This window comes from Lipotes vexillifer, unplaced genomic scaffold, assembly GCF_000442215.2.
Source record: "Lipotes vexillifer unplaced genomic scaffold, Lipotes_vexillifer_v1.1 scaffold104, whole genome shotgun sequence".
NCBI lineage: Eukaryota > Metazoa > Chordata > Mammalia > Artiodactyla > Lipotidae > Lipotes > Lipotes vexillifer.
Genome location: NW_006789458.1, coordinates 2,608,832 through 2,635,829, shown reverse-complemented (window position 1 = coordinate 2,635,829; position 26,998 = coordinate 2,608,832). Strand labels below are relative to the sequence as shown.

At 33.7% G+C, this 26,998-nt stretch overlaps 1 protein-coding gene across 6 annotated transcripts in view; it reads left to right on the top strand.

Annotated features, from left to right (window-relative positions):
* CEP170 (centrosomal protein 170) overlaps nucleotides 1–24,418 on the top strand; it is a 147,154-nt gene extending 122,736 nt beyond the window's left edge. For 2 of the 6 annotated variants that reach the window (XM_007462633.1, XM_007462632.1), the window contains 7 exons: nucleotides 606–732; nucleotides 10,191–10,368; nucleotides 12,354–12,524; nucleotides 16,094–16,182; nucleotides 19,658–19,751; nucleotides 20,506–20,557; nucleotides 22,108–24,418. In XM_007462633.1, the coding sequence (XP_007462695.1) occupies nucleotides 606–732; nucleotides 10,191–10,368; nucleotides 12,354–12,524; nucleotides 16,094–16,182; nucleotides 19,658–19,751; nucleotides 20,506–20,557; nucleotides 22,108–22,397 (1,001 nt within the window). In that variant the 3' untranslated portion in view covers nucleotides 22,398–24,418. Of the gene's footprint in view, nucleotides 1–497; nucleotides 733–10,190; nucleotides 10,369–12,353; nucleotides 12,525–16,093; nucleotides 16,183–19,657; nucleotides 19,752–20,505; nucleotides 20,558–22,107 lie in introns of all 6 variants that reach the window. The other 4 variants (XM_007462631.1, XM_007462629.1, XM_007462630.1 and 1 more) reach the window with 2 other exon arrangements.
* Nucleotides 24,419–26,998: the final 2,580 nt, after the last annotated feature.

Here is a 26,998-nt window from a genome sequence, read left to right as displayed (position 1 = left end):
AGCAGGAATTATGCATATTTGTATGTTGGGAAAAGAGGGTTTTTACCATCTCCATGTTGAAAGTCCATGTGGCATGAGGAAATCTTTTCCTTTATTTTTATTTTTGTTGTTGTTGTTGCTATCATTAAAAAAAATCCATATCATCACTTAAATGAGAAATATTTGCAATTAAGTAGTACCCGAGTTAAACATTTATGAATAGAGCTTGCTTAGTTGTTTGTCATTAGTGAATTTTTCATCTGAATGTTTATTCACCATGCTACAGAAAATGTGATCTTTCTATTGTTCTTAATTCCTCATTGTTTTTAATTCACCAAAGTATAATGTTTCTATCTTTAAGGAGTAGTAGACTTATGGTTTTTGTGAGGTATGTGTACATCAGTTATTGAAAATTGTGCTGTGTGTGCTCTCATGGTGTTTTTGAAATCATGATTTTTATTTTACCTCTTTTAAAAGATAACATAATAATTCTTTTTTTAATAATTAAACTAATTTAGTAAATGCAAGATGGAGGCGCTTTCCTACTGATTATGCTTCCACCTCAGAAGATGAATTTGGATCAAACCGTAATTCCCCTAAACATACCCGTCTACGTACTTCTCCAGCCCTGAAAACGACTCGATTGCAGAGCTCTGGGTCAGCAATGCCTACTAGTTCTTCATTCAAACACCGGATAAAAGAACAGGAAGACTACATCCGAGATTGGACTGCTCATCGAGAAGAAATAGCCAGGTTGGTTTTAATGGGTTATCTCTAAGAGCTGAAATTGTTTCGACTTGATAACAAGTTTAGCTTTTACTTGGTTTGTACTAATAGTCCAAGGAATGAAATCCACAGATAACTATGAACTTAGTTTTGTTGGTAGTATTACTGTCTATCCTTTTTTTTTTTATATGGTATTTTTAATGTGAGTGCTACTTACATATTGTAGAATTAATTTATTTTGGTAAACTGCCCTCTCTTATTTCTAGTAGAGATACTGATGAATTAATATAATTTTTGAAAGGTAGTCAGTATCAGCTCTACATAATTGAGAATTGTGCAGCTGAATTTTTGATTACTTTCCTTTTACCTTCCAAAGAGGTAATAGTGTACTTGTTAGAGATGTTGCTAATGTTCTCTGGGGAGAATTAGAGTTAGTCAGATTATTACTCACACTTCAGTGAGTTCATTAGATACAGTCAGTACAATCCTTTAATAATTAAATGAAAATATTATTTTGAATATTAAATAAATGTATTTATAATAATCTTAAGATTACATAATAAAAAGTAAAATTCATGCTGCGGATGTGATTTTTAATAGATAACATCGTAGTTGAACATTAAAGAGAGGCTCTACTCAAATAAATGCTATAGTAGTTAAGGGTTTTTTAAGTTTGTAAGGTATTAAATTTTACTGCAGTATGCCACATGTTACCTAAACATTTTCACTGTGTACATGCTAAAATTATTTCTGCCTTTAATTTAAGACCCTAATCTTCAAGTTTTATACTTGACAACATTTATTAAAGAATTTATTTATAATAACTCATAAATGCTTTTTAAAAAAACATTTATGATGATTTTATGATGTTCATCTTTTGTTTTCTTTACTCTGTGGACTTCTGTGAATTGTTTTTTTCTGGCTCATTAGTTTAATGTTTAGGTTTTTCGGTTTTTTGGTTTTTTTGTCTTTAATGACTATTCACTTGTGATTGCTTTTCGTTCTTAAAGAACATGCCCTTCTAATCTCATTACGCTGCTTAAACATTGTTTTTTGGCCGTATAAATGACAATGGTTATTGAAGCATTGTAAACCAGTTCTGATTAGAGTACAGGCATATATGTGCTTTGGGATCCATGAATTATTATGGGCCCACAAAACTGTTAGAGAATCTTGACACTACATTTTTTCTTGTGGGCACAGCTGGCAACACCAGGCCTTGCTCTTGTCTCATCATTTTTCTCCTTCCCATGCAGAAGTCTCACCACATGAGCTCAAGGGGTACCTGAGGGAACTAGAGTGTTCTGCTTTTTCTTAGGAGGCTTTGAGTCTCAAGCTCTTTACCCCAAACTAGAACACTAAACACCTTCTTCTGGGCCAAACCCATTTTTCTGCCCCTAAACAGAAAAGAATTATGATACAAAGGGGAACGTGAATAAGAACTGTCTGTTATATTTTCACTTAGTTTTATTTTGTTAGTATGTGCATTTTATTACCCTTGTCTATGTATATTTTATTATCTATAGTAGTACTTTAAAGCTAGGCTATTTAACCTCTAATGATTTCATGCCTTTTTCCTCCAGTTTCTTAGTAGCATTATGCTAATAAAACTTGCTATTGGGATTTAATTTTTCAAGGTATATTTTTCAGCCATACATCTCAAAGCAAGAGAAAGTCCTTTTTGTTTATTAAATTTAAAAAGGCGGGGGGAGGATAGGAAGTATGCAAGGAAAGTTAATGTTGATATTTAATGTTCCTGTAAGACGCTGATAAGTTTGCTTAATATAAGAAAATTTATTTTCAAATAACTATGAATCACATACTAAATAGAATGGAGAAATACATAGCTTTATTTCTTTAAATTAGCTACCACTTTCACTTAAGAAAACTCACATGCTGGAGCAATACTTTTTTTTTTGCTGTTCGCGGGCCTCTCGCTGTTGTGCCCTCTCCCATTGCGGAGCACAGGCTCCGAACGCGCAGGCTCAGTGGCCATGGCTCACGGGCCCAGCCGCTCCACGGCATGTGGGATCTTCCCGGACCGGGGCACGAACCCGTGTCCCCTCCATTGGCAGGCGGACTCCCAACCACTGCGCCACCAGGGAAGCCCTGGAGCAATACTTTTAAGAGTAATAGGTAAAGATATTTTTATTTGAAAAGCACAATAGTGATTTTAATTTATTACAAAATGTTTTCTGCTTTGTTATATTCTATTTGCTTAGATTTTAGAGCTATATTACTAAACCAGCACTTTGTAAGTCCGTACATAGTAATTATTTACCTTCGTTTAAACTTAAAGCACAAAAATTCCATCTAGAATATAAAGAATATAAGCAAAATAAAATATATTTAGTCTTTCAATTTGAAGAGGAAACTTTTTTCCAGGTACCCCGATACATGTGCTTTCGATAATGCTTGTCCCAGTTTCTCCATTATAACACAGATACACATTTGCTTCCCTTGGGAATTTCTTAGATTATACCTTTATGAATTTTAGGGTAAACAAAGCTATAATACCACCTTTACGGATTATCATATATAATACATTTAACCTAAAAATTATACTGGAAGATTGTATAATTCTCATTTGGATCACAATGCACTTAACGATATTTCAGTGTTTTAGATTCATTATTACACATTCCACTGTAACATTAAATTTTTTAGGAGAGAGTTCTAGTTAATATTTTATTTTAAGGTTTAACAACCAGTTCATTATAGATATGTTATAGGAGAGGATTAAATCATAAAGGCAATATAATATTTTATCCTAATGTTGATTGAAGGTATTATTTGCAAAGGTGAGATCCTTTTGCACCTTTACACCTCTGCAGTTTTGTTTTGGATCAAGTTTTTGTATGCATAAGTTCTTTATATATTTTGTGTATATGCGTGTAATCCCCGTCCACTCAACAAAGAATTCCTAAGCAACTCCTATGAGCAGAATGTAGTGTTTAGCGTGAGTAAACTGTAAAGATGACTTAGACATGGGTGTCCTCAGTTCAGTCAGAGGAAAGAAGCAAAAGTGTTGTGTGCAGTTGATACAGGCAGAGTGACAGAAGACGTTTTAAAAAATGTGAAGTTTGTCTAGGTATAAGATGTAAAGGTGTATAGTTATTGGATGACCAAATTGAAGATAATACAGAGCCAGCCCGCTACCCCAAAAAAAAAAAAAAAAAAAAAAAAGAAGGTAACTCTGAAGGGCATTTTGTAGAATTGTTTGAGAGAGAAGAGAGCCTAGAGATAAACTAGTAATCTATTCTAGAAGTTAATGTGCAAGATATTGAAGACCTGAGACAAGATAGTGTTAGTGAGCGTACAAGTGGAGATATGGACGAGTTAACAGTTGACAGCGTTTGATGACTGCCGGCATGACTCCATGGTTGTTCAAATGGATATTGGTAAGAATAAGGAAGACAAAAGACAGGAAGGAAGACAAGCTTCGTTTTGGACATACTGACTTTAAGGTACTTAAGGAACAGCCATGTGAAAGCGTATGGCTCTGCAACATAGGAAGCTGATGAGAGCTAGAATCATCGTTTTGGAAGTCAAAGAGAAAATACTTGAAGCTGTGGTCATAGACGATATTGCCAGGAAATGGTGAGTGAACCTAGAATACTGTTGAACTCAGAGATATAACCTAAATTATAAGGATGCAGTATAGCTGAATGATCAAAATCGTGGACTCTGGGATCTGGCCTTCTAGATTGAAACCCAGCTCTACCCACAAGGTCTGTATGACACTTGACAAGTAACTGTGCTCTAGTGATCTCATGCGTAAAATGGACATAACAGTAGTGCCAACTTGAGAGAGTTGACAGACTGATCCATGTACATAACCTAGTGCTTGACATATAGTAAGATATCAATAAATGTTATATTTAAGTGGAGTGCAGAGAAAACAGTGTGGTGTGTGTGTATACTCAAATATGATTATATTTAGAACTTAATTGTGAGCTTTCTGTTTTCTGTATGACTCCAGATGTAATTGGAGTTTCAGAATCAATGTGATATTCTTATAAGATATTCTATTAGGCTTACCCTGTACAAATAGGAAACCTAAGAATCTCAACCAAGGTTTTGTTCACATTTTCAATCCAAACATTATTTTAAAATGTTCTTTTTTACCTGAGAATAATAACGCTGATATATAAGTGGTCTGTTTTTTTTTTTAATATTGAAATGATTGTTAAATAAATGTATCACAGAACACCCACCTAATGAGTCCTACTCCCTGATTTGATGGCCTCCAAAGTAAAGTCATCTGACACTTCATGTCAAGAGGGAAAAGACTTTTATTATTACTAAGTCTTTTACATATAATACTTTTATTAGTGAAATTCAAATAAGAATACCTATCAAATACATTTTTAAAAATTTTAGAATAGAACTATGTTTTATATTTTTCAAGCCTAAATAATATTTGCAATTAAAATTACAAATGTGTGGTGATCTTAACGATGAAAAACCAAATGTAAGTTTAATACATTACTAAAAACTTTTTTGTTTTATTTTTTTGCTAAGAGTCAGTTTAATTTAGTGGCCAGAATTAAGGGGTATGGGGTTCCTTATAATCTATAAAGTAATGTAATGAAACATCTATGCATAGCAATCTATTTTAGTTAAAAAAGTCTTTTAATGGCAATACAGTTAAAAGGTATACTATATTTGGGGGTATGTGTGGAAGTGAGCTTTAATAATACTAAAGTATTTTTTATTTCGGAGAAAACACCATAGAGATAAAACTTACATTATCAAGGTATAAAGTACATCTGTTCAGTCAGTTTTAAGCTTTATTGGTTCACAATAGCTGAAGTCCAGGTCCAGCCTGTGTCTGTCTGTTCTGTTGGGCTAGGCCAGATCCAAATAGCAAGGGTAGGAACAAAACATGTGCCCAGAATAACTGTCAAATGACAGTTATTCTTCAATTTCTGTATAGTTTTTCAGCATTTCCTAGATATTATGCCTTCATCATATTCTCTGACCTGAGGGTACCTTATACTACCTCTTTGCATGTACTTTGGCTCTCTCAAGTCTTGCTCATTGAATAAGGGCAGTATTTTCCTGTCAGGTGACTTCACACCATCTTCTTTTAACTTGCAGACTTTGTGTCTGGTGGAGATGGCATGGGGTGGTGTGGTGGTGGTTGTTTCTTTAATTTTTCTCATTTATTTAGGAACTGTTTATTGATGGCCGAGAGTGTGCTAAGACCTTCAAAGTTATCTTCTTACCATTACCTCTTCGTGACTTGCTCAGTTTATTTGAAGCATATTCATAAGTTTAAAGACTACACTTACGTAAATATAACGTATCTGTGGTGCTAAGCTCACATTTAAACTTAGTTTCATTGAAGAAAATGGGAGGTAACTTTTTAAAAATATATATAATTAAATCCCTACCTCTTTTGATGGGCAGAAACAGATTCTACATACTTTAATCCTCTATTTGGGCCAGCCATTAAATTGCTTTGGCTACCCAAAAGAGCTTCCAGTTTCAATTCATTACTCTCCCAACCTAAGCCAGTCTTTTGTGGCTCAGGTTACCTATTTCTCCCAATTCTCCGTGCTTTCATTAAATGCCCACAATAGATGTGGATTGCCATAATTCTTTCATTAAGGTTTTTTCTAATATTGCATCAAAATTCCATCAACATATAATAAATATAGCTGAGAGTTTCCACCAAAAGAAGAATAAGATCTTCCTTGTCAGTAGGAAACTTTTGTGAACCTTCCCTATAGTCTTTAGCTAGGTCAAGTATATGAGTTAATCTTTATGCCTCTTGAGAGCTAGGCTTCTTTGATTCTTTATTATAAAGTCAGACTCAACATAAGATTTTCTGGAATGGCCCTAAATGTCTCTCCTAAAACTAATTTTATATTTTTATCACTCCTGTCATTTAAAAAGTAGACTAAATTATTTCTTAAAAGCTAAGTAAAGTTATAGTTATAATCTCTTATCCAGTGTTAAAGTAACAAGAGGTTTGATTTGTTATCATTCTCTTCAATGTTAGGATTCTAAATCTAGGATACTTCTTTAGTAGCTCATCACTTCCTTTTTTCCAGTAATATCAAAGGCAGTCTCATGCTCATGGTTTATATGTATATCCTTTGAAACTCTACTTACATATAAAAACTTTTGAAACTTAATATGCTATTAAAAAGATAAAGCAGATATTTTCCTTTTCAGTTAATTTAAAACCTAAAAGACGGGCTTCCCTGGTGGTGCAGTGGTTGAGAGTCCGCCTGCCGGTGCAGGGGATACGGGTTCGTGCCCTGGTCCGGGAAGATCCCACATGCCGCAGAGCAGCTGGGCCCGTGAGCCATGGCCGCTGAGCCTGCGTGTCCAGAGCCTGTGCTCCGCAGTGGGCGAGGCCACAACAGTGAGAGGCCCGCGTACTGCAAAAAAAAAACCTAAAAGGCTGTTAATGTTGGCAATTTAAATCAATAAAGTCTGATAGTTTGTTTCTATCATGGTTATTAGGTCACACTTGCAAATATTGCATGTTTAATAGGACATGCATTTCACAAGGACTCTCATTTTCAATATTTTAAACTTCCAGTATACCCAAAGCGTATTATTAATATATTTTCCCCTGTTTTTAACCCTTCAGTGAAAAATAACCTTTAATTGATTTAAATAAGAAAGGGGACATTACTGAGATAGTTCACCTGAGAAAATCATAAACTTCATAAAGTATGTCCTCATTACCCCACCTTTTTACAAATAATGTGTATTCATTTCTACAAAATTTTTGAAATTGGATTATTGGTTATAGACAAAATTAGCACAGATGTTATAGAACTTAACCCTGAAACTATATTTCCTTCCTTAAGGACTGTTATCCTATCCATATTTTGTAATAAAATAAAATTAAATGTGAAAATTATCCATTTTTCTAATTAGGAGGCTTGAGTTTTCATTGGTATTGTAAAGGAAGCAGATGGAAGCAAAACTCCAAATAAAAGGTCTGTTCATTTTAGAATTTCCTCCTTCAGCAGATTTATAGAGGTGGAGATTGAGAATAAGAACAGGGGTTATAAACTTGGAGATCAAAGAAAGAACACAGAATACAAGAGATATAAAGAACTACATTATTGTAAAATATTCTAATAAATGTAATCTAGAAGTATTACAGAATTAATTTCTAACCCTAGATTGAACAACCATATGAATAGATCCATACTCTCTCTGTTGAGTCATAAAATTGTTATTTCTGAAGATATTCATAACTTTGGCTTTTTTTTCTTGATAATTTTATATGTCTTTTAGAATTCCTAATACTGGTTTTAGTAGGTGCTAAGGTTTTGAAGCAATGCAGATTTAAATTAAGTTAATGGTCTATATTATTGAGTCAGCTTTAAGATAGGAATTGCCATGCAAAGAAACAGCTGGTATATATGCAACATACTTGTAAATTAAAAGAAAGCTTTTTGGATGCCTACTAACTGAACAGTATACGTGGTATATACATTAAGAGTTCATTGTAGTACAGTTTTTGCTGTATAACATGTTGACATTGCTGTTGTTTGTGTTTTTTTTTAATTCATTACTGCTTTCTACAAATATCAGAAGCTTCATCGTACAAATGTCTGTATAAAAAACTTTAAAAATAAAATAGATGGTTAGATAAGTAAAAGTTGTCTATTTCTTATCTCATTAAACTGGGTTATTCTGTTTCTCATCCTAGTTCATTTATTTTAGGAAATTACAAGAATGGAATATTTTATCTAAGGAAACAAGTTTACACCCATTCTCAAAAGAGTTACATCAACAGTTAACAAGTTTTTAAAAATTAGATGTGGAATGGTAATATGAGATATAGCGTGACGTATAGAAAGATCTGGTTACACCACTTACTGTTTGTGACCTTAACCGAAAAATTAGTTGCATAACCTCTCCTGAGGCTGATTTTCCTCATCTACAAAACAAGCTGATTAATACCTCTCTTACAAGGTGGTTGTAAGAATTAGAGTTGGTGAATATAAAGCTTCTTTATAATGGTTTTGATTGTAATATAATGGTAAGTATTGGTTTTGATTATTTGAAAATATAATTCTAAGCTTCTGATACCAAGGACCCTGTCTGCTTATTCACCATTGCAGCCCTTAGGGCCTACCACAGTGGCCAGATCAGTAAATATTTATTGGTAAATAAAAAGGAATTGATCACAGATTGCTTCTGTTGGGCCATAAGCTTCCACATAGCTTTTCTTTTTAAATCTGTAGTTAAGTTTTTATGCAATTACTGCATTCCTTGAAAGTCTTTCAAGCTCACATTTTGCATAAGTTAAAAAACTGTTACTTTGTGCTTTGGATTTTAGAGTTGGGAATCTTAAAACAGGTACTTTACAAATATTCTGTCATTCCAAAACCTTCCCTGTGGAAGTAGCCAAATAAATATCATGTGCAGTGGATGCATAACTTAGAAAATGTTCAGTTATCACCCATAACAATTATTTAATTCTTCAATCCATGTAGCTAAAAATACAAATAACTGGCTTTATGGAAATAAGCTCTAAACCTGGAATCTGGCCCTGTCTTAGCTACCTAAGTTGTGTGGTCATGAGCAAGCCAGTAATTTTCTCCTAAAATGTGTCTTTATTCATAATCAGATATGTTCTACCTCACAAGCTCTGCCTCTACCTTGTGACCCTCAAATGACATATTGTGTACTGTGAGGTATGGTATATGGTGTAAAGTGCCATGCTGTGTCACAGTTCCTCACCTTGGTACCGTACACCCCTCGGGCCGTCTGGGGAAGCTTAGGGAGCTCTTCTCAGAAGAATGTTTCTAAATACATAAACGTAAAATACTTAGAATGACAAAGAAATGCAATTATATTGAAATACAGTTATCAAAATATTTTTAAAGGTATATAGTAATATATGGTTCTCTGTTAACTTACTAAATGGAGTGTTATGGCTGTGGGTTTAATGAACTGCAGTAATTTTGAAATAGTGATGACTAAGTGTTTTGAGGTACTTGTAGCAACTATAATGTGATTACTTTTGCTGACAAAAATCAGAAGTATTGCTAATACCACTGTTGTTTATTGCTTGTATTTATAATTGAAAGAAATGCTAAGTTTCAGTTAGGAGAGTAGTGAAAATAAAGTTGTAATTGCTTTTCTCATTCAAGTTCATGGACTCCTTGAATTCTGTTCACCACACCCAAGTTTAAGAACTCCTGTATAGTCATTAACATTAACAGTGTATTTTTAAAAGATATATCACTACTTCAGGTGTTTAACATGTATTTTTCAAAGTGACAATTTGTAGATGACGTGCAGTTTAGTTTTATTAATATTTGGAATTAAAGTTTAAGACTTTGAGTATCAAATAGTTAATAGCATGTCCAAAAAAATCTTAAATTTTGAGTACAAATCTCTAACTAAATATACAACTTATGTAACTGATTCTATCAAAATGATTGTTTCTAGACCTGTTATTTGAAAGTATTAAACTTCTTTTCTAAAATTATTGCCAGGATCAGCCAAGATCTTGCTCTCATTGCTCGGGAAATCAACGATGTAGCAGGAGAGATAGATTCAGTGACTTCATCAGGCACTGCCCCTAGTACCACAGTAAGCACTGCTGCCACCACCCCTGGCTCTGCCATAGACACTAGAGAAGAGGTAGGAGATCTTCATGGAGAAATGCATAAGGTTCTTTCTTTTCTTTATTTCTTTTGCTTTTAGCTTTTTGCTTAGTTTATTTTAGTTACGTCCACCCTTCCTGTTTGCATGAAGCTCTGCATTTTCCAACTTTGCTTTAACAAGTTTCTTTTATGTTTTTATAACAAAACTAGTAAAGGCTAACATTTTGTCTACTATTAACATGAAGCTATAAAATGATTTAAAATAAGCACTTTGTAAAATATGAAAATAAACGGTATCGGAAAAGCAAATCCAAATTTGGTGAATGTATAAATAATAAATAGTTGTATAAAGTTTTTGTAAATTTTACATAGCTTCTCAACTAGGAGTTATCTCTAGTAGCAAAGAAAGAAAAATTCTACAGTTTTCACGACTTTAATTCTGTTGATGAACATACACATGCATATGTATACACAAAGTTTCTTCAAAAATTGAAATATACCTACACACACACTCAAATATGTGTATCCAGTTTTGAAACACTCTTGTGAACTCCGCAATGTAAGTTAGCATATGTAGACTATTGCCCTTCCAAAACCAGGGCCTCCTGCCCTCCCACTCCAGGGGGCACCATGTACAATACATGGCTCCAGAAGGTGCCTTTAACATATAATATAAAAATAATGTAGTCTGGCCATGTTGGCTCTCTTGATTTGGTGCAGAGATACAAACAAAAGATTGGCATTTTGAAAAATGAATTATAGTTTTATTAGGACAAAGCCACACTAATTTAATTATCATCTGGCTGTTTTATGCTACAACGTCAGAATTGAGTAGTCGGACAGAAGCGGTATGGCTGCAAAGCCTAAAATATTTATTATCTGACCCTTTACAGAAAAAATTTGCCAGCCCCTAATATTGATGATTCATTCCTTTCCCTTAATTTTATAAAATAATGTTCTCAATAGTAGCCAAAAATGGCTAGCCTCTCTGACAAATTTAATTCTGGTAAACTGTACTACTAAAATTTTCTTCAGTTGCTTTTTGTCACCTTTATAATCTTATTACTTTAATGGTTATTTTTTGGTTGTTTTTTTTCCCATTTATGTGTTGTCTAATTTGGTAAATGATGTTTCATCAACCTGTGTAGAGTTTTGTTACCACAGTGATCAGTTGTAAATGTATATAAAAATCATTCTTATTGGTGAAAAACAAAAGAATCCTCTTGGTGGCAAGACATACACAATTCTTCTGGTACACTTTAAATGATGAAGATATTATTTTCACAACTGTCTAACTAAATTTTACCTAACATGATTGTACCTTCACTCAGACCCAGTAAAATTTTTCAAACATTTCATTGAGTAGACTTCCATTTTTTCCTTTTGGCTTTATTTCTTATTATTGTACTAGAATTTATTCCTTCTTCAGTAAACCTGAGCTACTTTGTACCGTATGTGTATAATTTGCACTGTAGATGGCAGTATATCATTTGTACTGGAATATGTCATTTCTGTAACATTGCTAAAAGTTTATCTAAGACCAAAAAATACTTACTTTGTGAATTTAAAAAAACTTTATTTTTTTGGAAACTTAATTATAATTTGCAATTTATTTATCTGTGAAGAAATTTGGCACCTGGATTTGGGGAGAATAAAAGGAAAAAACAAGATAGGAAACTAAAAGAAAAAGATTATTTTACACGGGCAAGGCAATGTGAGTAAAATGAACTCCTTGTCCATCTACATGGCTCAGTTTTTTCTATTTACCATCTGTGTTTTCCATTTAGGGGAAACCTTATCCATGGAAGACTCAAATTTAACATAGTTACATATTTTGGATTTTGAAAATCGATGTAGATGAACATTTACTTTATAAAACAGACACCTTTGAAGTGCTTATAAAAAGGAAGTAATTGGTTTATTGAAGATTTCATGCTTCTATTACTACCTGAGAATGGAATGACTTCTGTCTAATTATAAAAACTATAATGCCAATATCTATATTTTTCCAAATTACTCTGTGCTCATAAGGATTTGCTTTTGTCCTATTAGTTAGTTGATCGTGTTTTTGATGAAAGCCTCAACTTCCGGAAGATCCCTCCATTAGTTCACTCTAAAACGCCAGAAGGAAACAACTGTCGGTCTAGTGATCCAAGACCTCAACCAACAGAGCCTCCTGATCACTTAACAATTACAAGGCGGAGAACCTGGAGCAGGGATGAAGTGAGTAAACCATAAACTTTAACAAATGGCAGAGGAGGCATGCCCCGTTGGTGGGAAAAAGATGAGAACTATTCAATATATAGGGCTGGGGAAAAAAAGTGCTTGTCCTTATGGGTAGAATGGAATTTCATCCTGACATCACATCAAATACAAATAATTAACTCCAAATGAATTTAGTTCCTAAAGGGCAAAAGCAGAACTTTAAAATTTTTTAGTAAAATATAGGTAAATAGCTTTCAACATTGCAGTAGGGAATGATTTCTTAAAAGGGACAAAAAGTTTTGACTTTAATAAAAGATTGATAAATTTGAGTATGTTAAAGGACTATGTGAAACATACAGGCAACAAGGGATTAGTGTACAGAATATATCAGAACTCCTACAATCAATTTAAAAAGGCAAAAACAGCCCAGTAGAAAAATCTGCAAATAACATGCACAGCATTTCACTGAAAATACCCAAGGCCTATGAAGAGATGTTCAACTTCATGAGTGTTCGGAGAAATACTTTTCAAGACTACAGTGAGATTATTTTATACTCATTCAATTGGCAACAAATAAAAAAGTCTTAAAATATTAAATGTTGGAGAAGATGTGGATACATAAGATCTCTTATTGTTGCTAGTGAGCTTAAATTGGTCCAGTCACTTTGGCAAACAGTTTGACATTATTTCCTAAAGTTGAGCATAAGCATAGCCCATTATCTAGTAGTTTTGCTGCTAGTGCATACCCTTTCCCATTGAGAGCAAAAGTCATGCAAAAGGATATTTATAATAGCGGTGTGAACAGTAACAAAACTTGGAGACAATCTAAGTGTTTATATCTGAAGAAAATTGAATGTATTAACTGGTATGTGCACAAATTGAACAATTTATGGAGTAATCAAAACAAATGAACTACAGCAACATGCCACAATGTGGATGAATTTTAGCAATAGATTATTTAATGAAAAAAGCAATTCTCAAAAGATTGTATATAATGTGTTTTGTCACAAATTAATAAAGTAAAAATATATACTTAGGACAGAAATAGATCTAGCAAATTATATAAAAAGGAAAGCAAGGGAATGATAAAATGGGATTCAGAACATTGTTTACCTTGGGTGGAGGGAGACAGGGAGCTGCGATGGAAAAAACCTAGAGGTAGATTATAGCAGTTAGCTGTTTTCTTTATAACAGACCACAAAAATCTCAGTGGCATAAAGCAATAGGCACTTATTTATCACACACCTGTGGGTTAACTGGTGGTACTGCTCAGCTGGGCAATTAAAAGTTGTAGGTTGAGTTTAGGTTTGCTCCATGTGTCTCTCTTGTTGCTAGGACCACATCTGTGGATCACTGGATATACGGAACTGGAGGTAAAAGTTAGTGTATAAGAATATACATGTTTGCAGTAGTACAGAGTAGAAAAATATCTACCTGATGGAGAAGCACTGTAGCTAGTTCCATAGCTGCAATTATAATATGCTAGATGCTGTTAGAACACACTTTCTTTGTCCTGATAGTTGATAAGTTTTTCTTGGTTTCAGGGAAAGGGCCCATTCTCTAATCTTATTCATACTTACTTGTCCTGAGGTCTAGGAAGATAAATTTCTCTAAATGTAACAAAACTATAGAAGTTTATATTTTTAAAGAGAATGGAAACATTTAGATTGATAGTTATCTCATGGTTGATAATCAGAAAAAAATTTAATACATTGTGATACTGAACTCTATGACGTAGAAAAGAGAGATATCCTTTCTATGGTATAATCTACCATAGACCATCCTGCCCTTTCTCACTCCTTCCTAATTAATATGTCTTCTACTCTTATTTGGCCTTTTTTCTCAAGGCTCACAAAATACCATTATGCTTATTTAGCCTTTCATTGTCTTTATGTTGCTTTTCACACCCTAAGTTATCTTTTATCCCTCACTAAATTCAAATACTTATCATACTCAAGTTCTGGTTTTCCATGATACTTTCCTTATTAATGCCACCACTCACTGAACTCCCTTTCATTAGAATTCGTAAAGCAGTGAATCACAATTAGTACTTATTTACATTGTTTTTATAAAAATATTTAATATTTCCTGTATGTTGTTGTTATCTCCCCTACCAGTGTTTAAAGCATCTTAACATCCAAGGCCATATCTTATTTTCTGGGTTTTCTTTACAGAGTCTAGATATAGTTCTGACAATGTAAGGAACTGATTTTAGAACCCATATCTAGTCCCAAGTTCAGTCCTTTCTCTAGCATTCCACACTAGCTGTGCCTTTCATGGTTTAGCTCTTGGCAAACTACAGGATGCAGGCCAAATTCAGCCTACCACCTGGTTTTGTAAATAAAGTCTTATTATGACACAGCTGCTTTTGCTATAATGTAGCTGCTTTTGCTATAATGAGGTGCATAGTTGTGACAGAGACCATATGGCCCCAGTCTTCACTCTCTGGCCCTTTACAGAAGTTTGCTAACCCTTGGTTTTGCCCATAAAGTTCAACTGGGGTGGTAACAACCCCCATCATTAACACTTATTATTTTGAGTAAATTTTTAAAAATTATCTTTCCCACCGTGGAGAACAAGGATTATAATCTTCTTGATCTCTGTGTGCATATTATTTGGTGAATATTTGCCTACTATTTAATACTAGGAGACATGCCTTGAGTTTGGCTCAAGTACTCAGTGTAGTTGAAGGTGATATATAACTGTTATCATTTTGAATTTAATTCCACCAAAGGGGTATCCTAAAACTAGAGCATTATGGGAGGGTTATTAACCAAAGGACTAAATTAATGAAATAAACATCGATAACAGAATCTTATATGGGAATAAAGTCTCCAAATTCAATCACAGATTGAATGATTTTCTGACTGCACATTATTTGTCCAGCACTGTTTTGATGCCCTCACAGCTGAGTGCAGAAGGCAGCCAAGTAAGCAGGTAATTACAATTCACTGGGATAAGTGTAAGAAGGGAAATATAGGATGTGATACTGTGGGAACCCCTAGGAAAGGCACTTGAGAAAATTCAGAGAAGGGTTCTTAGAGATATTGCCATGCAATTTAAGTCCTGAAGGATGGGAGAGGTGTTGGACACTCGAAAACTGGGTCCAGTTGAGAGGGCTAGGGGATGATGAGAGATGACAGTGGACATACTTCATGGAGGGAACTGAGGAATAGAAAATTCAATACAACACAGTCCCTGTACACAAGATTCTGGCTAGCGAAGGGGTCAGACACTGAAAGATAATAAATTACTTATATTTTCCCATTTATGATCATTTGAATTGGAAGCATGGGGGACAGGATCATGATAGTAATTGAAGATTAGGTAATATGGATTGTTTTTTGAAAGTTATATGATGAAAATAATATGGAAACTTGACAAGTTATTTAACAAAAAAGAACTCCTTTGTTAATATTTTCTTTCTCAATTTAGTTACACATTGCTCTAATTAGATTCTTCATTGATCTTTATTAAAATTAGCATAAATATTAAATGTCCCTAAATGTAGTGAGTTGTGACTAGTTTTCTTGGTGGTTATCCAATAGAGCAGTACTATTTTAATGTCTGTTCTTTTCATGTTTCAGGTCATGGGAGATAATCTGCTGCTGTCATCCGTCTTTCAGTTTTCTAGGAAGATAAGACAGTCCATAGATAAGACAGCTGGAAAGATCAGGTATTTTTGTATTACTCAAACATCCTTGCTTCTGTTATCATCTGTTCCACTTTCTGCAGGCCTGCTACCACAGCTTCTGGGAACTCGTGAAATCAATGGTACTGAACCTTACTGCTGCCACTAGCATGTTCTTTCCTTTTTAGATATTATAGCTAAATGCTAGACAGCACGAAGGGCACAAAAAGAGAACAGATGTCCCAAATAATCAGCCCCTTGGTAATTGAGAGCTAACAGCTGTAATCACTTAGATTACTTTTATTAATAATCAGAAAAATTTACTCTTCCACAAAATAATAGTATTTGAAATTAACAGAATTTTAGGGCATCTTTTATGAGACCTCAAACTTTAGTCTAGTTACAGCTTCCTCATCAGTAAAGAGAACAAAATGAGTACTCTTGTAAGACTCAGAAAATTTATGTAAAAAGGCCGTAGATAGTCAAAAACTAGATTTTCTAATGCCTTTGCTATTTATTTATGTTGAATCACAATAATTTTTTCAGTGTCTGACCCCTTCGCTAGCCAGAATCTTGTGTACAGGGACTGTGTTGTATTGAATTTTCTATTCCTCAGTTCCCTCCATGAAGTATGTCCACTGTCATCTCTCATCATCCCCTAGCCCTCTCAACTGGACCCAGTTTTCGAGTGTCCAACACCTCTCCCATCCTTCAGGACTTAAATTGCATGGCAATATCTCTAAGAACCCTTCTCTGAATTTTCTCAAGTGCCTTTCCTAGGGGTTCCCACAGTATCACATCCTATATTTCCCTTCTTACACTTATCCCAGTGAATTGTAATTACCTGCTTACTTGGCTGCCTTCTGCACTCAGCTGTGAGGGCATCAAAACAGTGCTGGACAAATAATGTGCAGTCAAAAAATCATTCAATCAGTGATTGAATTTGGAGACTTTATTCCCATATAAGATTCTGTTAATCAATGTTTATTTCATTAATTTAGTCCTTTGGTTAATAACCCTCCCATAATGCTCTAGTTTTAGGATACCCCTTTGGTGGAATTAAATTCAAAATGATAACAGTTATATATCACCTTCAACTACACTGAGTACTTGAGCCAAACTCAAGGCATGTCTCCTAGTATTAAATAGTAGGCATATGATTGGGCCCTAAAGGTTTGTTAATTCATGTGTAATAACTAATTGATTAAGCTGACTTTTTTTTTTCCTACAAATTTCAGTTGGGCTTTATGCCAGGGAAGGGAGAGCTTCATTTGTCTCTGGGCACATGCTTGATTAGTAAATCATAGGAGGATGGTTTGTCATGTGAAGGAGAGCTCTCTTACTTGTGACAGAAGATGGGATCAGCAAACTTGGGAGTGATGTAGTCATTAAAGGAACACATACACAATACTTCACCTAAGATGATGTTAGAGCACTAATGACTTAATCACTGAGTATGATTAAAATGAAAATTATGCACTCATTTATAAGCCCAATCAGAAATTAGAAAATGGTGTTACTTATGAAGAGCCTGCAACCAATGTAATTTCTCTAAATCAGTTATAAACCTGAAAATGTGCACATTTTTAATTTAGAAAGATCCAGTGAAAATATATTGTTATTATATAAACCTTTTACTTCTTTGTAACATGATTTTAATAATAAAAATATTTTTTAAATAATAAAATTAATTTTAATAATAAAAAGGGGTGATTGGACTTAGATGGATTAGAAGTTGTGAATAGTAAAATACAGATGGTAAAGCAAAATAATGAAGTTAAGACAAATCACATGTAGGTAGCAAAGACAGCTGCCTGCTCAAATAAATGAGCTAGAATGTAAGTTCCGTGAGTAGGGGTCTTTGTCTAAACATACAGTCACTAGAATGTACAATATTTGTTACTATTTGTTGATGAATGATTCTTAAATTATTACTCTCTAGGAAATTAAGCTTCTTTAAAACTCATAGCTATATGTGAAAATTGATAAGGGTAAACTTATCAATAAAGACATATTGTCTTTAAGTTTTTTAACCCTTCAGTGGCTTAGAACTCTGGGGACATTTGTGTGAGTGTGTGAGTTAGGAACCTCAGGTGACAACTCTAAGACATTTTCAGCAAAGGTGAAATATGTATGGTTTAACAATTTGAAAAAGCACAAGCATTATACTCAGTAACCACCTTCTGGCAAAATTCACTGAATTTTCAGTGTGGCTAAGCACAGACTTTTTGTATTGTATGAGTCCCTTGTAATTCTAAGTTGGTCCATGAAATAGTCATTGTTTTCTTACTTTCACCAATCCTAATGCTGTAAGGACTCTTTTATAGAGCACATAATAATTTCTTATTCCTTAATATCATAGTCATTAGGTTAACAGCTCTTAGATAGCTGGCAAGGATGTTTAGTCTTTTGGGTATAGAAATTTTAACAGTAGATCAGAAGAATATTCTTATGTAGGATTCTGGAACCATTGTTGCCTTTTTAAGTATGGTTATTTGTAATTGTTGATGTTCCAGACTTGATTAGATGTTTATGAATTTCATGTTTTTAAATAAGTTGAACGTGGCACATTGAACTTTGAAGAAATACAAATAAAAATGTAATTTAGTTTACTACTTAAATACTGATCAGCTTCTAATAGTAATACTTTACTTTCTGGTACAGTGTTGGTTTTTATATAAGGCAGTTAAACTAGATTTCCAAGCCCAATGACGAAATTCAAATAGAAACTAAAAAGGTATCTAGTATTTACAGCTCTCTAAAGCTGCCGAATCGTGTCTTCTAGATTGAAGAGAGAAGCATACCACATTTGAAAGACAAGTCAAAATTTTGTGGTCCTTTATTTTATAAGTTAAGATACTTGAAATTAATTTTGAACATAAGGATCTTTATTAGCAATTGTTTATGTCAAAAGGATAGTGTCTTAACTCTTAATAGGTTATTATGTACAAATATACTAACATGAATTAGGATTTTTAAAGAAAAGCAGCATAAGTACTCTAGTTTTCAACCTTTGAAATAATGTACACGCTTTGCTCAATCCATATGAAGCCTTTTCCTATTTAAAGAGGTCTTAACAGACACAGTTGTTTATACCTAATTCAACCTGTTTTCATCTTATATTTATACTGCGTATGTTCTGTATGAATGAAGTTGTGCTTTTGTTATAAAAGGTGGTTATATGGTTAATTACAAGTATTAGATAAAGTTTTGGGGTTATTCATCTACATTTGTTTTATATTTGGTTTTCAGTAAAGAATGAGATAAGTACTAAAGGATTTATTCATAACCCTTTAGTGTGTATTCATAACCAGTCAGTTACTTTATTAGTACAAATCTCACATAAATGAGTTTATTGGTAATGTTGGCTCAGTATTTAATTCACAGTTCGTGTTAACACTTAGTGTTTTTTTTAATTCTTGTGTAGCTTTGAAAAGATACATTGCTTTTGTATTATCATGAAAAATGTGATAAGTTTTTAAAATATGAAAAGTAAAATGCTTATTTTTTTTATTTATAGAATATTATTTAAAGACAAAGATCGGAATTGGGATGAAATAGAAAGCAAGTTAAGAGCTGAAAGTGAAGTCCCTATTGTGAAAACCTCAAGCATGGTATGATCATTTTTCTTGAATATTAAAACATTTTTTTAAAGTAAGGTTTTGTTTTCAGGGAATGATATGCTTATTTTTAAACTGTTGATTTACATTTATAAAAGAAGATAAAAGTGCACAAATTTGGGGAATTTTATGCCTTCAGTTGTCTCTTACAGGGATTTAAAATGTTGACTGCTTCAAAGTTGCAGAGGGTATGGAGGAACCTTTTATGTTTCTCACTGTTATACACTCTTGTTCTTGTAATAATTATATGTTATAAATAAGCAATTTTGAAATAGGAGCCAAACTCAAATATAAGTTGACATCAGTCATTTCTATTTACTTAATAGATTGCTTGTCTCCTCCTCAAGAATTTGTACAGATTTTTATTGTTCAGGAAGTCATCCTAAAACTGAGGTTGCAGTTTATACATTTTCCAAAGAAAATCCTTAAGCACTTTTACAAAGTCATTGCAAGAGTGATCAATACAAGTTTTTCAGAATCTTTGCTTATTGTTATTATTATTACCTGGAACTTTTCATCTTCTGTCATCTCATTGAAAAAAAATCTGTTTCAACATTAAAGATTTTAAAATTTGAATCTTGTGTACTGGATATCATGAATTATTTCATATCCTGTTGCTACAGATGTGGTGCCATGTCAATAATACTAAGGATTCCAAATAAGATTAGTGTGAAGTTCATTGCTTATCAAATCAAATAAAAATGTTTTAATTAAAGTAAGCTAATTTTTGTCATTGTTTTCCCTACAGGAGATTTCTTCTATCTTACAGGAGCTAAAAAGAGTTGAAAAGCAGCTACAAGGTAAATTTACTACTGATTAAGTGTAAAGAGCTAACAATTTGGGACAACTACATTCTAAGTGCTATTTCTAAAATATTATTAAGTACTAGAACACTGTTTAAGTGTAACGATGTATGGATAAAGATATAACGTTCTACATATTCAAATTACTCATAAAAAGAAAGTATTAAAACCAGTATAAATAATTAAAAATATAATAAAGTTAAATTCTAGGCACATAGGCTAGAAGTTATAATTCATAGTATTATATATAGTATATGAAAAATATATAAAATATTAAAATGTGTATATGCAGCTGAAAATGCTGATTTACAAATAGCATTGTTTACTTGATTTGATAATTCTTAAATTATATATATGGTATAACCCAAATGAACTTATGTTATCATATAAATAATAATCATTTGGATAAACCACAAGAAATGAGTGCATATTGGACACAGGGACCAGAAGGAGGAGGTAGAGAAGAAAAAGAGACTGTTGGCCTCCTAAACTTCAACAGGGACATTGTTTTTGGTGTATGTCAGATCTTTAATTATGCATTTATGCCTATGTGTGTCTTGACCTAGAAGTCCCCAGTGGTACAACAAGCAGATTCCAGAGTCAGTTGTTAATTCTGTCTTTGTTGATTGAATTATCAGAGGCATGATATGTTGGTCCAACTAAGTGATTCTTAACCTCTTTTCAGCCTTAGCACACCTAAGGGTTATAGTATAACCCCCATGAGGCAAAGTGGCTTGTTTACATGATTATTAGCTGGTAGGAGGGAGTATGCTTTTAAAAGGACCTCTTAAATAATTCTTGTATCTATGGTGCTTCTTTCTCCCAACTCCCCACTCTACCCAATGCCAAGTTGAAAATCACTGTCCAAGATTTTGCAAGGATCTTTTGGATTGAAAGCTGGTTTCTATCTGGCCCTTCCCATGAGGTAGCAAGGTCTATTTGGTCTGCTGGGGCTGCCACGGGATATTAGTATCTGGGCTATGAGGGGAACTTTATGGCCCAGTGGTACATATATACTTGTACATGGCTGATACCCTAGCACTCTCACCAGGATGAAGGACAACATGCTGTGGTAGCATTCGGAGTGTGCTGATAGTACTTCGGCCTCCTCAACTTTCAGTTTACCCTGAACCGCATTTTAGCAACCAATCTCCAATTATCTGAGTAATAAATAAGGCCAGTAGTGTTCCTTTAAATCATAACCAATATTTTCATCATCCTCTTATAATGATTAAAGCATATTTCAAAAAGATCTTTCCTGAATTCCATATCTCCAAATCCTAGTCTTCCAGCAGGCTCAGATGCCCATAAGTAGCCTACTCAAGGGACCATAGAAAGCTTTTAGGCTTTTATAATCCACAATATAGATCAGCCCAGAATTCCTGAAAGTGGGGTTTAAAATATAGAATTGAAAGGATTAGCCAAATTTAAGCTCATATAAGCATCAGTAATTGAAATACTATCCAAATCACAAGCAATATTCATATCCAGATTTAACTGTATCTACAATTATATCTTTTTCCCTCTACATCTTTTTTTTCTTTCAGCAATCAATGCTATGATTGACCCAGATGGAACTCTAGAAGCTCTGAACAACATGGGATTTCCCAGTGCTATCTTGCCATCTCCATCAAAACAGAAATCCAGTCCTGTGAATAACCACAGCAGCCCGGGTCAGACACCGACACTTTGCCAACCAGAAGCTAGGGTTCTTCATCCTGCTGCTGTTTCAGTCTCAGCTGAATTTGAGAATGCCGAATCTGAGGCTGATTTCAGTATACATTTCAATAGGTTCAACCCTGATGGGGAAGAGGAAGATGTTACAGTACATGAATGACTTTCTCTTGCTTGTTAGAAATAATTACCTGTGGAATGACTAGGAATATTGGAAGCAGCATAGTGTTGACTTATACAAAATAAGAAAGCTTGGTCAACTACAATCTTGTTATCTCTGTCTTCTTAATTTTATTTATTTTTTATCTATAATGTGGAGTCATAGTAATCCTTTCAAACCATTTAGATAACCATTTGATGCACATAGAGGAAAAATCAGATTGTGACAGTTTCACATTTTGTGGTTTTATGATTTTCAAATTGAATTAGATAATTGCATCCTTTCCCTTCATAGATCTTTGTTTTTTTTCTTTAAGCCATGCTGTGACCTACAAGCAAACTAAATACCCAACATTTCTGACCCCCATGTATCCTGTGCCAAGCTGCTCCCTGAAATGGACTTCCTCTTCATCTGTACAGATTTGTTAAACACATATTTGCTTCTTAAATAATAGGATTTATATTAGTATTCATTACCATTGGATACAATGACATATTACTCTCCACAGTCAAACTGACCTTTCAAAACAGTCCTTCTTGTGTTCTAAAATTTTCCAACATATATGTGATTTATATAACTTTGTTGCTGCGTAAATTTTCTTGGGGTTTATGGAGATGAACTATTACGTTTGCACTAAGATTTGCTGGGAGTGGTAGGTAGACATATCTGTATGTCAGTAAGGACTAACCATCTTTTTTTTTTTTTTGTATATAGGATATTGATAACTGTATTTGTTTTAACTCCACAGTGTTTTACTCCACTTTAAAAAAGAATTTGGCACTTTTTACCATTTGTTTTTAATGAAAGTAAGATTTTGTCTCATTTTAGGGCAAATAACTAGAAGGATTAAACTAGACAGTTTAGGTGGAGTATATTTTTAAAACTAAGAACATGTATATTGGTCCTGTGTTACCAAGTTTATATGTGACAGTTGAAAAAATTTTTCCCTTGAAATGATCATGAAGTTAAAATTTTTGGCATTAGGAAACTTGGAGAACCAGTAGTCATAAGATTAGTGGATAGTTTCATTCCCAAGCGATAAGTTGCCTCTGTGTGTTTCCCTGTAGGACCCAGTAGTAAATCCTGTCTCAGTCGTGTACATTAATAAGGACCCTGCAAGGCGACAACGACCAAGGCTTTGGGCCTGTGCTAAACAGGAAGCTTATGAAAAGTATCTTCTATAAACTTGTTTTTTCTCCTTCCAGTAAGTTCACATTTGGATAAGTTTAAAAAGAAAGTAATTATCTTTATGTTGCCAGAACACTATAATTTGGGTGTATCTTATTAATTCAGTTAAATATTATTAGTAGACCTTGACCCCATCAGTCTATAAAGGTTAAAACTGCAACTTTTGCAACTTTTATGAAATACTCTTTAATATTTCAGCAATAATCCTGTGCTACATTTGTTTTAAGAAAGTAGCTCTGTTCACTTCAAAACTTTACAGGATTTTTAAAAATCCTGTACTGTTGGACCAGTTAAAGATGCAAAAAAACTGTTTTGTAGAGATGTAAAAACAAAAGTCTGTTGTATAATGGATCTCATATTTTTCTTTAAATTAAAAAAAAAAAGGGTAAATGGACTGTTCTTGTAAACCTAAATTCCCAATTCTGTCTAATAAAGGAAGACTGAAAAAATGATTTTAAAGAGCATGAATGGAAAGATACAATTGCTTTGAAGAAATAAGTGAAACATTAAAACAGGGTCAATCCATTTGAAGAAAAAGTATGACAAAGTAATCACCATTGTTTCCTCTTTGTTTAATGTTTGAGTACTGATTATATCAACATGGAAGTAGAAGGTAAGGAGTTGTTTAGGAAAATATTAGCATCTATTCTACTTACATTATCATTTAAGTGTTTACACAGTTTTGTTCAATTACAAACATTTGGCCTTTTACTATGTTATTTTTATTTTGTATGAATACATTATTCTCCTTATTTATTTTTGTTACCTTTATTACTTACGTTATTTTGTTATGCATTTACAACTCCATTTTTAAATAAAGTGTTTCTGGAACTTTATGCAGTTGATTGTACATTTTATTTCTTCTACCATCTGGATTACTAATACTTCATCAATTTATATAATTGTATATCGTTTTCCAAGGTTTAGCAAAAGAAGAAATTCTTCAGTTTTAATTAATATGTGGTAACTGTAGAACTTCATACTATTTTGGGGTAAAGAAGAAAATATTTTCTTAGCAAATTTAATTCTCTTAGCTTAATACGCTAATGTAATAGGTACATGCACAGCCTTTATTTTTAGCTTGCCTGGACTCATCAGAAAGCTTTATGACAGTGATATATTTGGGGAACAAAGAAGAATTTAAAATACATCTTAAATTTAAGAACTATCCATTTGGACTCATTTTCTTTCATCGTATCATTTGTTCCCAAGAGTCTTGAATATTTCCTTGTTAACAATAATAATAATGTTATCATTCAGCATTCTGTTTCTTGGCCTGACCTTTTTAGGCTTTCCATAATGTGGCTCTTTTTTTATGTCAGTATATACACCTGATACAGACTCTCCACCATGAGTTCCTGACTGGAGCTTCTTCACCGCTCTGTGTACTGCTTCTTCCTTCCCTTCCTTCCTGCTTATACACATTCCTCCCATTCTTCAGAGTCCCACTGACCTCTTCATAAAGCTTCCCTCACTTGACTGGGCCACAGCAAAGGGCTGCGCCACATACTTACATTTTCCCCTTCCCTTCCCGCACTATATATACACGTGTTTCTTCCTTCTAAACTAATAATCTCTATTTCCTGGGTATACTGTATTTTAAAATGCCTGTGCTGTTTTGCTTCCTTCATCTGTCTTTGGTTTTGCTTGCCATATATGTCTCTGCCTGACAGGATCCTAACTTTTGAAAGGAAACTAGACTTAGAAGCTTAGGCTCCAGACCCATTCCTCACTACCTAAAAATGTGTTTCTATATCTACTGATCTGCAGAATGAAAGCATCTTGATATCCAAGTCCCTTCTAATCCAAGTGGTCTATGACTGTGAAATGGTTCTCCTTCCTGTTTTTCTTCAGAAAACCTTCTCTGATTCCTTGCCCTACAAAATCCTTTATATCTCTATATCGTCTTTGGAAAAATTTCTGTTTAGGTCTTCTGCCCATTTTTGGATTGGGTTGTTTTTTTGATATTGAGCTGCATGAGCTGCTTGTAAATTTGTAGATGAATCCTTTGTCAGTTGCTTCATTTGCAAATATTTTCTCCCTTTCTGAGGGTTGGCTTTTCGTCTTGTTAATGGTTTCCTTTGCTGTGCAAAATCTTTTAAGTTTCATTAGGTTCCATTTGTTTGTTTTTGTTTTTATTTACATTTCTCTAGGAGGTGGGTCATAAAGGATCTTGCTGTGATTTATGTCATAGAGTGTTCTGCCTATGTTTTCCTCTAAGAGTTTGATGGTGTCTGGCCTTACACTTAGGTCTTTAATCCATTTTGAGTTTATTTTTGTGTATGGTGTTAGGGAGTGTTCTTTGTTCATTCTTTTACATGTAGCTCTCCAGTTTTTCCATCACCACTTATTTAAGAGGCTGTCTTTTCTCCATTGTATATTCTTGCCTCCTTTATGAAAGATAAGGTGACCATATGTGCGTGGGTTTTTCTCTGAGCTTTCTATCCTGTTCCATTGATCTATATTTCTGTTTCTGTGCCAGTACCATACTGTCTTGATTACTGTAGCTTTGTAATATAGTCTGAAGTCAGGGAGCCTGATTCCTCCAACTCCATTTTTCTTTCTCAACGTTTTCTTTATCAAAGCCAATTGCTAAAAAAAAAAAAAAAAAAAAAAGGCCAATTGCTTTGGCTATTTGGAGTCTTTTGTGTTTCGATACAAATTGTGAAATTTTTTGTTCTACTTCTGTGAAAAATGCCATTTGTAGTTTGATAGGGATTGCGTTGAATGTGTACATTGCTTTGGGTAGTTTTAGTCATTTTCACAATGTTGATTCTTCCAATCCAAGAACATGGTATATCTCTCCATCTGTTTGTATCATCTTTAACTTTTTTCATCAGTGTCTTATAGTTTTCTGCATATAGGTCTTTTGTCTCCTTAGGTAGATTTATTCCTAGCTATGTTATTCTTTTCGTTGCAATGGTAAATGGGAGTGTTTCCTTAATTTCTCTTTCAGATTTTTCATCATTAGTGTATAGGAATGCAAGAGATTTCTGTGCATTAATTTTGTGTCCTGCTACATTACCAAATTCATTGATTAGCTCTAGTAGTTCTCTGGTAGAGTCTTTAGGAGTCTCTGTGTATAGTATTATGTCATATGCAAACAGTGACAGCTTTACTTCTTTTCTGATTTGTATTCCTTTTCTTTTTTTTTTTCTGATTGCTGTGGCTAAAACTTCCAAAACTGTGTTGAATAAGAGTGGTGAGAGTGGGCAACCTTGTCTTGTTCCTGATCTTAGAGGAAATGGTTTCAGTTTTTCACCATTGAGAACGATGTTAGCTGTGGGTTTGTCAAATATGGCCTTTATTATGTTGAGGAAAGTCCCCTCTATGCCTACTTTATGGAGGGTTTTATCATAAATGGGTGTTGAATTTTGTCAAAAGCTTTTTCTGCATCTATTGAGATGATCATATGT